The sequence below is a fragment of the Narcine bancroftii genome, chromosome 2 (genome assembly GCF_036971445.1).
Source record: "Narcine bancroftii isolate sNarBan1 chromosome 2, sNarBan1.hap1, whole genome shotgun sequence".
NCBI classification, from domain to species: domain Eukaryota; kingdom Metazoa; phylum Chordata; class Chondrichthyes; order Torpediniformes; family Narcinidae; genus Narcine; species Narcine bancroftii.
Window position 1 is genome coordinate 75,929,715 of NC_091470.1, and position 15,099 is coordinate 75,944,813.

The 15,099-nt window shown below is 44.7% G+C and overlaps 1 protein-coding gene across 7 annotated transcripts in view; it reads left to right on the forward strand.

Annotated features, from left to right (window-relative positions):
* LOC138753759 (transmembrane protein 121) overlaps positions 1-15,099 on the forward strand; it is a 138,824-nt gene that overhangs the window by 58,555 nt on the left and 65,170 nt on the right. For 2 of the 7 annotated variants that reach the window (XM_069917131.1, XM_069917132.1), the window contains exon 2: positions 3,654-7,135. The exons of the other annotated variants lie outside the window; for them this stretch is intronic. In XM_069917131.1, the coding sequence (XP_069773232.1) occupies positions 4,313-5,251 (939 nt within the window). In that variant the 5' untranslated portion in view covers positions 3,654-4,312 and the 3' untranslated portion in view covers positions 5,252-7,135. Of the gene's footprint in view, positions 1-3,653; positions 7,136-15,099 lie in introns of those variants that run through there. 7 annotated transcript variants of the gene reach the window in all.

The following is a 15,099-nucleotide window of genomic DNA, read 5'->3' on the forward strand; positions in this document are numbered from 1 at the left end:
AGATGGATGAGGGAAAGAGAGAAACTGGTAGGGGGTTCACGGTTGGCACCAAGAGGGGCATTAGCGAGGTACTGGGCCCCCATACGCTTGCAGTCATCACTTGTCATCAGACCCAACTCCTCCCGTGTCATTAGCATGCGTTAAGCATCATGGGTATACAGCTTGACACATGCTAGTGCCTCTCCATGCAATAAAAGCAATGTTTTTGGCTGCTATGTCAGAGGAACGGAGGAAGTTTACATCCACTCAGCAGGTAGGCCACCACCAGCACCCTGGCACCCCCCCCTCCCCCACACCCACCTCCACTGAGTGAGTTTATAACATTTGGACTGTGCCCTGTCCAGTTATCCTAATGCCCTCTTTTAACACCTTCTCTGTTGCCGACCCTGGGGGTGGGGTTCAGGGAAATGGAAATTGGAGATCAATATTTATGCCACCTGGTTGGGGAATGTTGATCGGAATAAAAAGGTGTCGTTCCTCCAATCGACTTTTTAATGGGTCTGTCTCATTTTGAAAACTGAAATCGGAACCTTGCTGTGGGAAAGTATGCCAATGTTAGGTTTGTAGTGCAATACACACAAATGCTGTAGAACAGGGGTGTCAAACTCAAATTCACAGAGGGCCAAAATTAAAAACTTGGACTAAGTCGTGGGCCAAACTAAATATTTATTGAAAATTTTCAACAACATCTGCATGTTTTCTCTTTTTTCAACATATGTAATGTTAAACTTTTTCTTATTAAAATAAATGTTTAATAATAGTTTTGGTTAAATTCTTTCCAGAAGAAGCATTAACAAATGAGAAATAAAATATTCAATAACTAATATTTCTCTATAGCCTTTAAGCTCCTTTTAAATGTATTTTTTCACAAGCCAACAAGTCAAAAAAATAACAACTTGCTTCAATAACAAACAGGTTTGTCTTTTAAAATGATGAACATTTAGTCTGCCTCCGACCTGTCTTGAAAGGTCCTGTTTTCTGTCTTTGGTTTGGCCATTTTTCGTAAGGGGTTTATTACATGTGAGTTAGGCGACAGGTCACAGATGCTAGTGAAAGTAAACAGAGGAGGTGGGGGCGACTAGCGGGCTGACGGGCCGGCGCCAACGCATTTGCAAAGCATTCTGGGATTTGTAGTATTAGCTGTACATGCGCTATACTGGCGCGGCGGCCAGCGGGCCAGCTCTAATACATATTTGATATGATCTTGCGGGCCAAATATAATTATATCACATGCCAAATTTGGCCCGCGGGCCTGAGTTTGACATGTGTGCTGCAGAAGCTCAGCAGGTCAAACAGTGTCTATAACAAGTAAAGGGTCAACAATTTTGGGGGCTGATCTCTTCATCAAGCTTGAGGGAAGTTGTGGTACAGGGGAGGGGAGTTAATTTTCAGGGGGGGGGTTAAGCAGAGCTCACAGGGAGGAGGGGAACTGTAATGGTCCCAAGTGGCTCCTGGAAGGTAAGGAAAAAATGAGCTAACCCAATCAAAAGAATTCTTCCAAGGAATTGAAAACAACGTGCACTTTGGCTGCAATCTCTCATCCCCACTACCTGGTGGTGAGTGAGTATGTTTCTGAGCCCACACACCCACCCAGCCACAGCGTATTACTCTCATCAGACAGAAATTGGCTCTCATACTAATGACAAGTTAAGGGCCCTGGTATTTTATCTCCATTGATTTATTTTTTGTCCCCAGTCCTGCGAGTAGGCAGCTTTCCTGCCATCCTCAGATAAGGAGGGTTCCTGGCCAAAAATCACCCTCAATGAGTGGCATCATATTCAATTATGGCAATAAAATAGTGGATGGTAGCCCAATTATTCCTAATGAGGAGACGTAGCATTGAAAACGGTTCCTTTTGATGACTTTGCTTCATTTACATTTTACTCAAAAGGGCAAGTCATCTTCCATCAAGCAAATAATTAAATAGCAACTATAAAAGCAAACATTGTATAAGGATGCAAGCTTAGTGGCATGAATGTTTTTGCATGTTCACAATTTACATTAATGATCTAGATGAGGGGATTGGATGTAACATCTCCAAATTTGCAGATGACACTAAGCTAGGAGGGGTTGTGTGTACTGAAGAGGGGGTCAGGAAGCTCCAGTGTGATTTGGATAAATTGGGGGACTGGTCAGATACATGGCAAATGCACTGCAATGTGGATAAATGTGAGGTTATACAAACCGGAGGGCAGATTACTATTTGAATGGCAATAGATTGGGAGATGGGGAAGTGCAGAGAGACCTAGGGGTTCTTGTGCATCAGTCACTGAAGGTGAGCATGCAGGTACAGAAGGTGGTTAAAAAGGAAAATGGTATGTTGGCCTTCATATCAAGAGGGTTTGAGTATAGGAATAATGATATCTTACTGCAGCTGTACAGAGCCTTGGTGAGACCCCACCTGGAGTATTGTGTGCAGTTTTGGTCACCTTATCCGAGGAAAGATGTTCTTTCAATGGAGGGAGTGCAAAGGCGATTCACCAGGCTGATACCTGGAATAGCAGGAATAACTTATGAGGAAAGATTGCGCAATTTGGCATTGTACTCGCTGGAGTTTAGAAGATTGAGAGGGGATCTCATAGAGACATATAAAATTCTGGCAGGACTGGACAGAATGGATACGGAAGGGATGTTTCCAATGGTGGGGGAGTCCAGAACCCGTGGCCATGGTTTGAGGATAATAGGCAAACCATTTAGGACCGAGATGAGGAGGAATTTCTTTACCCAGAGGGTGGTGAATCTGTGGAATCCATTGCCACAGAGAGCAGTAGAGGCAGGTTCATTGAATATATTTAAGAGGGAATTAGATATATTTCTTCAGTATAAGGGAATTAGGGGTTACGGAGAGAAGGTGGAGACTGAACTTTAAGATCAGCCATGATCTCGTTGAATGGCGGAGCAGGCTCAAAGGGCCGAATGACCAACTCCTGCTCCTATCTTCTATGTTTCTATGTACCTGCTAACAGAGAAATGAGGCCAATGAGTAAGGTCCTCAATAATAAGAGCTCAGCAACTTTGACCAAGAGGGCTAATACTCCATGACCATATCATAGTGTGGGAGCCTAATGCAAAGACCAGTGATGATAACTACAAAGCCAGATAGGTAGACCCCACCTGAAAAGCTCCAGCCTGGGCCTATGTAGCCCAGGACCCGAGGAGCTCCTCACCCACACAGATCACTCAGGTAACATTTGATTTACCTTCTTTAAAGTGCTTGTGCTTGTTTATTTTCCCTGATTTACTGCCAGTCTTGTTTTTCTGATTGCAAATTTGGCTGATCCTTCTTAGAGAATTAAAAATACACTTGGCCTTCTGGTTATGCACTATATTCCAAGGTTCCCCCATAGGCAAGTCCATGCATTACCGACACAGAGAGCTGAAACCACCTTGCGTGTCCTTGCAACGTTCCTTAGTCAGGCATTAAGCTCAAACTGTGAACCTCAGCAAATGTAGGAGGGTAGTTTACAGTTTGAAACCCACAAGCTCCAAAATATTTTAATTTTCCAAAGATGATTCTGCTTCTTTCCCCCAATATATATATCAGTTTGAAATGGATCATTATGCAGCCTACAGCAGAAAATAGTGAGACTGCACCTTTTCAGTGCTAATGTGCCTCTTTCATTTCTTCTCTTCCTCTTCCCCCTCCCCTTCAGCCTCATTTTTCCCAGACCTCATGAATCTGAAGAGAAAACCGGCATCAGGATTCCTGGGAGAAGGACGATGTTTTTGAGGGATATCAAGGCTGATAGGAGGAGTTCGCACAACTCAGATACTGTCCATGAAATGCAGCGGATGAATGTACCTCAGCAGGCAGGTCCATCCACTGGAAGAGTCGTAATTGACTGACCACCATGCATTCACATCTCAGGCTGACCCCACTTGCACCGCTGCTGTCAATACAAAGTCCCCTTCAACCTTCCGAGTCACTGATCTTTACTCAAGAGTCCACAACTGAAGCATTCTCAGGAAACCAAGATTTCCAGAGATATGTTGGCTATTCGATGAAGAGTTACCTCATTACCTTTAATGAAGTACAAAACATCTCAAGCCTCAATGTACCTATTACAAGAGCATCGATGGGAGGAGATAGCCAGCAGGAATCTACTAAGCTTTTAGATTTATCATTGAAGTACTGGAGAGAATAGTCAACTACGCCTTGGAGCAGGAGATCAAAATAATAGGACCTACCACCATTGGCTAAGTTGGCTCCAATTAATAGTTTGTGAGATCCTTTGTAATTTTCAGCATCTTTCTTCAGCCCTGACAGGTCTGCCCCGCAGTACTGGCCATAGGGTGCTCCTCCACCACTAACATGGTCCTGCCACCACCGGACAGGCGCCACGTGTGCCTATCCACCATCGTTATCATGAGCAGTATGGCCTTCATGGACGCCTACCTGGTGGAGCAGAACCAAGGGCCCCGGAAGATCGGGGTTTGCATCATCGTGCTGGTCGGAGACATCTGCTTCCTCATTGTGCTGCGGTATGTCGCTGTCTGGGTTGGAGCTGAGGTAAAGACCGCCAAGCGTGGCTACGCCATGATCCTCTGGTTCCTGTATATATTCGTCCTAGAGATTAAGCTCTACTTCATATTTCAGAACTACAAGGCTGAGAAGAAGAACATGGACATCGTGGCACGAAAGGCACTGACCCTACTGCTTTCCATTTGTGTGCCTGGGCTGTACCTCATCTTGATTGCTTTGGACAGCATGGACTATGTCAGGACTTTTAGGAAGAAGGAGGACCTGCGGGGACGACTCTTTTGGGTTGCTTTGGACTTGTTGGATATTTTGGACATCCAAGCCAATCTATGGGAGCCTTACAAGTCTGGCCTTCCGATGTGGGCAGAAGGCCTCATGTTTTTCTACTGCTACATCCTCTTGCTCATTCTGCCATGTGTCTCGCTTAGTGAGATTAGCATGCAGGGTGAGCACATAGCCCCTCAAAAGATGATGCTATATCCTGTCCTAAGCTTGGTAACCATCAACATAGTCACAATATTCATCCGGGCAATTAATATGTTGCTGTTCCAGGACAGTCGGGTCTCGACAATATTTATTGGCAAGAACATCATTGCAATTGCCACCAAAACTTGCACTTTCGTAGAGTATCAAAAACAGGTCAAGAATTTCCCAGAGAATGCAATAGCTCTTGAGCTCCAGCAGAATTCCATCCCACACAATCAGACCATCCACAATACGCAGGCTGCCCCACCCAACCAAACCCCAACCAGAGAAATAGTGGACACATGATGGCAGTCAGCACCATTGTTAATGAGGAAACATTGCTTTGAAAGGTAGCCTGGGGAGAGAGCCAATGGGAAAGAATTGTTTCCAGACTCTGGGTGGAAAGGACTGCGCCATATCCAGTAAGAATGCATGGATGGGCTAACAGACACCTGTGTTCACCTTGGCACCCCCCCACCCCCAATCCCCATTGCTCTTCTCTTCTTCTTATTGGTTTCCTATAGTTGGTCTTATGCTGCAACTCAGGTACAACAAGGAGAGTTTGATGGCAGCTTTGGGACGGTACCTGAAACTTTTTCAAAAGAACACTTTTGCCCTGCAAAGAAGCCACCAAGAGAAGTCACAACTAAGTGTTTTTTTTCATAGTCAATGTTATATTGGATTTGTCATTCTCAAGTCACAGGACTTTAATGTCCAAATTTCTAACATCTGAATGAACACGTTTATTACAATAGCAACCATTTTACAAGCATATTTTGAGATCTAACAGTATTTTCAGAAACAGAGTATTTAACTTATTTCAGAAATTACACTTCTGCCAAATGTTAGCAGAAGATGACTGTGAAGGTAAAGAAAAAGAAGAGACTGAACCTTGCTTTGATCTGTGACTGTTTGGCCATGAATCATTAGCTCTTTCTGTTCAGGAAGATGTGTATATCATGTAGTTGCCTTCACCTCCCCCCCCCCCCCCCCCCACCATTTCCAAATCATGATTATGAACTTAATCCCAATTCTTTTCCGCTCTCGTGAAATCCACTCAGCCCTTTGATTTATCGATCAGAGTCACAGATGGAAGTTGCCATTCAGTGCAAGCACAGGGAGGACATTAGAATTAGACTCCAGACTGAATCACAGGGAGTTGTTGCTTTGCAGCACTCGGAGTCACACAGCACAGAAACAGAACCTGTAGCCCACACTGTCCACAAACTGTGCATGACTTCCTTTAAAATAACAAAATACTGAACAGTTTTAAATGTACATATCCTCCCTTTTAATCACAATTTTGTGTGTTCACGTCTTCCATTGGGCTGTTTATATGTTAATAGGTTGAACTAAGTCTTACCTAATTGCTCCAGCTCCATCTGGTTGATGGGATTGAGGAAAGATCTTTGGGTAACCATGTTGTTGACAAAGAAATCAACCACTATCTTTCAATAAACAATTGGGAGTTAAGAAGTATGTTGTTAATCTAAAGGTGAAGTAAAAAAATTGCAAAACAAATTACTCACTCTCAAGTACAGGGGGGCTCGCTTTTCCTAGACTCTGCTACGTTGGTTTTACATATTCTGTCCATCCCTGTCATTGCTGAGCTAATAGCTACAAGCATCCTTGAAGAGACGCTCCCCCCATCAGTCACAAATCTCTGTTAAATCATTTGTGACTGTTCAGATTTGACTTCTAGCAAAGAAAGGTAGAAAAAGAGTTGATTTGCTGCAAATGCAATAAAGGATATATGTTTGACAAACAATCTGGTCATTATAATTGAATAACGAGAATAACTTTTTGTATTGAATGAGAAGTCGGGGAGAAATCAAAAGGTAAAGCAATCAGCATTTCCCCAATAGTAAAATAAAAATTGTGGGCATTGCTATAAATAGGGAAAATTATTATAACTTAAAGATTGCACTTTTCAGACAACACACTCGCCAAGGCAAATAGCGCCTTTGGAAGACTACACAAAAGAGTCTGGAAAAACAACCAACTGAAACACCTCACAAAGATTAGCGTATACAGAGCCGTTGTCATACCCACACTCCTGTTCGGCTCGAATCATGGGTCCTCTACCGGCATCACCTACGGCTCCTAGAACTCTTCCACCAGCGTTGTCTCCGCTCCATCCTCAACATTCATTGGAGCGACTTCATCCCTAACATCGAAGTACTCGAGATGGCAGAGGCCGACAGCATCGAGTCCACGCTGCTGAAGATCCATCTGCGCTGGGTAGGTCACGTCTCCAGAATGGAGGACCATCGCCTTCCCAAGATCGTGTTATATGGCGAGCTCTCCACTGGCCACCGTGACAGAGGTGCACCAAAGAAGAGGTACAAGGACTGCCTAAAGAAATCTCTTGGTGCCCGCCACATTGACCACCGCCAGTGGGCTGATATCGCCTCAAACCGTGCATCTTGGTGCCTCACAGATCGGCAGGCAGCAACCTCCTTTGAAGAAGTCCGCAGAGCCCACCTCACTGACAAAAGACAAAGGAGGAAAAACCCAACACCCAACCCCAACCAACCAATTTTCCCCTGCAACCGCTGCAACCGTGTCTGCCTGTCCTGCATCGGACTTGTCAGCCACAAACGAGCCTGTAGCTGATGTGGACATTTACCCCTCCATAAATCTTCGTCCGGGATGCCAAGCCAAAGAGAAAGAAAGCGATTCACTTTACAGGATCTGGCCATTACTGTGTATTTGAAGGAAGGCTAGACCAGTGGTTTTCAACCTTTTTCTTTCCACCCACATCCCACCTTAAGTAATCCCTTACTAATCACAGAGCACCGATGGCATAGGGATTATTTAACGTGGTATGTGAATGGAAAGACAAAGGTTGAGAACCAATGCACAGAAATAAGGAAATGGGGGTTACACTGATACATTCCAAAGAGGAAGAACAAGGGAAGGCTCAAGTGGAGTATAAACACCAGCATTGACAGTTGGGATGTGAGGCCCATACAATTGGCACCCATGCATCTCAGTATGAAGATTGTGGGTTCAAGCTCCACTCCAGAGACTGACACACCCAGAACAGTGAAGAGGAAGTACTGACAACCCACCTTTCAGATGAGGTACTAAACCAAGACCACATTAACTTTTTCCAGTGAAATTATAGTATCAGTACTGCAAGAAAAGGTTTTCTGGACATTTGTCCTTCAAGCATTGTCACATCCGGATACAAATTGTCTGCTTCATTGCATCTACAGCCATGCTTCAATAAGTACATCACTGGCTGAAATAGGTTTTAGATAGTAAAAGGTGATGTGTGAGATATTAATGCAAGTTATCATGTATCATTAATTGTAAAGATCACACATACTTTCTGATCACACAAGTCTACTAAACATTTTCATTAATAGATTTTCATTTTTTTTTGCTCAGCTAATCATATGTTAGACCAGTCTGACAAATGTATACAAATAATTTTAAATTTCTGAATTTAAATTAGACCGGTTACAGGCCATTTTGGCCCACATGTCTGTGCCACCCTATTTACACCCAATTAACTTACACTCCCTGTCCCCCCCCCCCGTACATTTCGAATTAGAGGAGGAAACCGGAACCCCCAGAGAAAACCCACATGGGGAGAACGTGCAAACTCCTTACAGACAGCGCGGGATTCGAACCCTTGTCCCAATCACTGGTGCTGTAAAGGCTTTGTGCTAACAGCTACAGTATGTGAAGAGTTTTCACCTATAAGCTTATCCACCATTGGCAAGAAAATTGGTGGAGCAACAGCATTAGACAGTTTACTGTTGAAGAACTAATATAAATTGCTCTGCTTCTGAACTGACGTCACAATGATTGTTAATATAAATAATACCAAGTAGTGAATTGAATACCAACATGCAATCTTACGGCCAGCAGCCAGTAATTGTTGAAAGTAGAAATGTTGATTGGCTGACTTCAGAATTATCAGGGTCGGCGCCACAGGGGGCATCCACGGGCATTGCCCCCCAAAGCAAGGTGCTGTGCTCCCATACGGTTATGGCCATCGCTTGCTATCAGACCCACTCCCATCCCACTAGTGTCTAGCTTGACATACACTAGCAACTCTCCATCAACCCCCGACGCGTCACTAGCGGGCGTCAAGTGTTTCCCACCCCCCCCAACCCCGTCAACAGATGGGTCCCGGCATCCAATAGCACCACTTCCCTCACAAAGCTAGCTTATGAGCATTCCACTGCACCCACCTCTAACGTGCTAATGCCCCCACTAACATTCGTTCTGGCTCCAGTCCTGAGAGTCATAGAGCTTCACAGTGCGGAAACAGCTCCTTTGGACAATTGAACCATGCCAATCAAGTTGTCTACCTAAGCTAGTCCCAATTGCCTACATTTGGCCAGTATCCACCTGAATCTTTCCTATCCATAAACCTGTCTAAATACTGTTTGAGCATTGCAATAGACCCATCTTAACCACTTCCTCTGGAATCCCTCCCACCATTTGTGTGGAAAAAAGTGCTCCTTCTGTCTCTTTTAAATCATTCCTTTAACCCTTTAGTTTTAGCCTCTCCTACCCTGTGGAAAAAGATTATTGATTTGATCTTTGCCCTTCATTATCTTATTTGCCTCTATATTGTTATCCCTCAGCCTCCTATGCTCCAGGGGAAAAAAGTCCCGCCCATCCAGCCTTTCCTATCACTTGTCCTCCAGTCCTGGTTACGTCACTGGAGTCTTTTCTGCATCTTAGTGTAAAGACATCCTTCCTATAACTGGGTAACTAGAGCTGTACACAATCCTTCAAATGTGGTCTCACCAATGTCTTGTACAGTTGTAAAATTACTTCCCAATGCCTGTAATCAGTGCCCTTACTGATGAAGGAAAAAATCGAAATGCATCCTTCTCAACCCTGTCTACCAAATTTGTCACTTTTGGGGAAGTATGCTCTGATACCCCTATATCTTTCTGTTCCACAGCACTCTCTAGGACCTTGCCACTTATCACACAAGTCCTATCCTGGTTTGACTTACCAAAAATACCACACCTCACACTGATCAGATTTAAGTTCTATTTGGGACTCCTTGGCAAACTTCCCCAGTTGACCTTGATCCTGTTGTAGACTTACACATCTTACCTTGCTGTACACTACACCACCAATTTTGGCATCATCTACAAACTAACCATGTTAATGACAATGTCATCCAAATTATGACAAACATAAGAGGACCCATCACTAATTCCCTACTGCACACCACTAGTCTCCAAATCAGAAAAACAACTCTCCACTGCCACTCACTGTCTCCTACCTCCAAATCTTGAACCCATTGTGGGGTCCCTGTCTCACCCATCCTTACTTCTCCTCTTTACACTGCTTCTGTTCTAACTTTCCTCAGTCCTGCTGAAGACATTTTCTTTCGCCCATTGACCTGGTGCATTCCTCCAGCAGAGTGGGTTTAGCTTCAGATCCCAATATCTGCAGTCTCCTCTGTGTCTCTAATTTTTGAACCTAATGGGCAAGCTCACTCTGGACCCCACACGAATGAACCTTTCACAGGACCTTGTCAAAGGCCATGCAGACAACCTCCTCTGCTCTCTCTTCATTAATCCTTTTAGTGACCTCTTCAAAAAGCTCAATCAAATTTGTGTGACACAATTTCCCATGAACAAAACCATGCTGACTTTCCTTAATCAGTCCCTGTCTATCCAAATGCTGACCTATAGTATTCTTAGAATCCCCTGCAGTTACTTATCACCAAACACATCAGGCTCCTGAGCCAGTTGACTTATCCTTTCACCCCTTTAAAGGTGCAATATTAATTAGCTACCCTCCAGTGTTCCATTTGACATACAGATTATAGCAAAGGAACTGGTTCTTCAGCCCAAGCTTTAATCCTTCTCTTCATAATATAAATCTTATCTTACTATTCTTTATCTCATTCATGTATAATCTAACTCTCCTCATCTGAACACAAAAAAAATCAAACTGTTAGTCACTCAATGCCATGAAAGTAAATACTTCACTTCAGACCAGCCATTCTCAACCTTTTGGCTAGTCCCCGTAAAGCAGTCTAGTTGGTTTCTTCCTTGCTTCTCCCCTCCCAACTATGTTAAAAGCATTTAAAAAAATAATTTCAGTCCACCGCCCCTCTTAAATGTGCTGTTCCCCCCCCCCCCCCCGGGAGGCTGTATGGCCCCCATTGAGAATGGCTGCTTTAGACAAAATATAACTTTTCTATCCAATTAAACATTGGTTTGTATTGACTTTAAAAACTTACTCATTAGTACACAAAGTCAGGATGGCTTTTTCCACCAGTTTTCCCCACCCCTGTCACTGCCAACACACACAAAGGATTGGGGCAAACAATTATTTCAAAATTTATCTATGCAAAAATGTAAAGCTTTTAAGAAATGTCTAAATTAGCACATGAATCTGGAGACACAGGGGTGGCCAACTTTTTAATTTAGACATACAGCATGATACCAGGCCGAGCCACCCACTTAATCTACACTCCTGGTATGTATTCGTGGGCCGAAATGGCCTTTTACCATGCTGTATGTCTAAATTAAAATTTATAAGGTTGGCCACCCCTGTGTAGGGTATTCAAGGCCACAGACCAATTGCTGGAAGAATGGGATTAATATAGATTGGTCAGCATGGACATGGTGGGCTGAATGGCCTGTTTGCATGCTGAATTACTTGATGATTCTAGTATTATTCACACAAGTTTGAGATAAAGAATATTTCAACAAAGCTTTAGCACTGACTACTCCCAAAATCTACAAGTAAGCTAAACATGAGCTGTCTTGAAAATCAATGGACACCTTACACCTGTGTGGGTAAACTTCTGGTATGTGAGGTTTAACAAAGCTTATCTAACAAAATGCTGAGGGCATGTGAACAGAGAAAGATTAAATTAATGATAGAAATACAGGTCAGTCAAGATTTCAAATTTGATTTGGAGCACAAGAAGATAGTTGGGGCTTGTTATTTAAATCAAGTGAGCCCTTATTCCACTACATCTGCATTTATTGCATTAATGACCAGACTATTATTTTAGTCAGACTGGCAATGTAGAGCACAATGATTCACAGGAAGTTACACATTTCTGGAGCATAATTCATTGCAGACCCTTTGAAAACACAGTGTACATTAACCATCAAAATAATTAATAATCAGTTATGTTATTTACCTCCAAATTACTGGTGAGTTTTGCAGATTTAACATGAGGAGAACAAGTCAAATGGAATTTTTTTTTTTGTTCAACTTGTTCAATGTTTGCATGCTGGCCAGAATTTCTGGATTAATGGAACGCATCTGACATTGTTGTACAAAAGAAATTTGAGCCACACTTGCTAACGGAGAACCGAGACAACTCGAGCAATATTAGCAATGAGCTGGAGACTGGGAACTCATACAGTAAAAAAAAATGATGCACCCTTGTAGAGCTCGTCGAAAGAATCAAAGACTTGATGAACCAAACCAAGGCTTTTATTAGCAAAAGACAGGAGCTCTTCACAGGTGGCCGACCAGTCCAGAATGATCTGACCTGGCTAGGGACACAACCCTTTAAGGCCCAGACAGTAGGCGTGGCTTAGCTCTCAGCCAATCGCTGTAAGCACAGTCTAGATACTGTAACTATATACACTATATACATTGGTGATAGATCTGTACTATCATATTCACCCCTTCGTGGAGAACTGACCCTGGAAAAAAAAACAAAAAAACGAGGAGAGAATGAAAGTAAGGGGTAGGTTAAGGACTGTAGCGGTCAGGGGGTCTGACCATCCGGCGTGACCACCGTGGTGCCGGGATTGGGGTCGCTGGAGTGGTGTCGCCAGCGGGCTCGTCGGGTGCGACCGCTCCTTCGCTCAATTCTCCAGTCGTGTTGTCGGCAGGGTGGCCCGGGTCGTTGGGGTGCTGTTGGTCCTTCTGTTGCGGCACGGGGCCTGGGGAATAAAGGGTTGGGGAAGGTTGGGTTGGGGGGTTTGCTGGGTCTACCGCGTCCTGAGCTAGGTCCCGCACCAAAACAGTGTCCTCCCGCCCATCTGGTAAGCTCAACGACCCACCTGACGCACTCTCCAGGGGGATGTGCGCCAGCATACAGATGGACAGACTAGGGTGAGTACCTGGTTGGCCGCGGCGGGTCCCCAGTCGGTCATGGTGGTCGCATCGGCAGCGGCGTAGGCAGCGGCAGACGGGGAGCGGGTAGCAGCAGCGTCGGCCGCGGGGGTGGCTGTGGCGGCGGTAGCGTTGGCCCCGGGGTTGGCTGTGGCGGCGGCGGCAGCAGCGGTAGCCACAGTCGGGACTGAGGCCGGGTCGAGTGTTCCGCACGGGGGAGAGAGGCGGGCCAACACCATGGATGCGAGGGTGGGCTGCCCCTTCCGGGTTCGGCGTCTCCGTGACGTCAGATGTTGCCGTGCAGGGGAGCCCTCGCTCTCATTGGATGAGAGCTCTGGGGAAGAAGAGTTTGAATGGGATAATGGTGATTGGGCTTCACACAAGGCACTGTGTTTGCCGGCGGCCATTTTAGACCTACAGACTGCAGCAAAGTGGCCCTTTTTAAGGCACATCTGGCACCTGGCTTTTCTTGCTGGGCACTGGGACCTGCTGTGCTTGTCCCTCCCGCAGAAATAACATTTTGGTTTCGCACGGGGCAGTGTAGCAGCAGCTGACAGGCCGTCAGTATCTCGGGGGGTGGTAGGGTAGAAGGGCACTCTACTCACATCAGAACGAGGGGTCCAGTCCCTTGAGAACTCGGTGGACTTTAAGGCTGCATCCTCCATTGTGATTGCAATCCGGGCCACGTCCTCGAGTTTTTCTACCCCTTGCTCGAGCAAGCGCAGCCTCACTTCGTTCGATCGGAGCCCGGCCACATAGGCATCCCGGACGAGATCGTTTGTGATCTCGGCAGCAGTTTTGTCCACACAGTTACAATCCTTGCCCAACGCCTTTAATACTTGTAAATATGCCCTGCTGGACTCGCCAGGCTGTTGCTTCCTCGACGCAAGCACAAGCCGGGCATGAACTCTGTTCACCGGTTGATCATACAGTCCTTTCAGTACCTTTATGGCTGCGATGTAAGTGGTCTCATCCTGGATGTTCTCATAGACTCTCAAGGACACCATAGACAGCAATGCTGTTAGACGCTGGTTATCCTCCTCTACCTGAATGAATCTCAGGAAGTTTTCAGAGTTCAGCAGCCAGAAGTTAAAGGCTTTTAAGGCTATAGCTGACTGTGGGTCGATATCAAGTTTTTCTGGCCGAGTTAAATGCTCCATGCCTTTCAAAAAAAATTCTTTTTGCTAATAAAATTGTAGAGCTCGTCGAAAGAATCAAAGACTTGATGATCCAAACCAAGGCTTTTATTAGGCAAAGACAGGAGCTCTTCACAGGTGGCCGACCAGTCCGGAATGATCCGACCTGGCTAGGGACACAACCCTTTAAGGCCCAGACAGTAGGCATGGCTTAGCTCTCAGCCAATCGCTGTAAGCACAGTCTAGATACTGTAACTATATACACTATATACATTGGTGATAGATCTGTACCATCACAACCCTTCAGTCCGCCTCTTCTGTACTGACCAATAACTACCCATTTACACAAATCGTACATTAATTCTGTTTTGTTTTATTCTCCCGACATTCTCATCAAATCCCTTGTTCCCCTCTCTCCCCACCCCCACCCCCATATTTTTTCCACTAACTCCACATGTGACAATTTACATTGGCCAATTAATCTACTAATTCATAGAAATGATAATAATGGAGGGCACATCTTCATTTGGCCAATGAATACATCCTCATTAGCTGACCAAGTAACACAAAATACTCTAGTGCAATGGTTCTCAACCTTTTTCTTTCCACTCACAGACCACTTTAAGTATTCCCTATGTCATTGGTGCTTTGTGATTAGTAGGGGATTACTTAAGGTCGGATGTGATTGGAAAGAAAAAGTTTGAAAACCAGTTTTAATCGTACCTCATTGACTTGTTATGTGCATGGTTTCATAACTCCCAAGAAAATGGGTCAATGACTATTTTTCTCAAGCTAAATATTTCAGTAACAATTGGGTCTAGAGCAGTAGTTCTCCACCTTCCCTTCCTACTCACATACCAACTTAAGCAATCCCTTACTAATCACAGAACACCGATGGCGTAGGGATGACTTGAAGTGGTATGTGAGTGGAAAGAAAAAGGT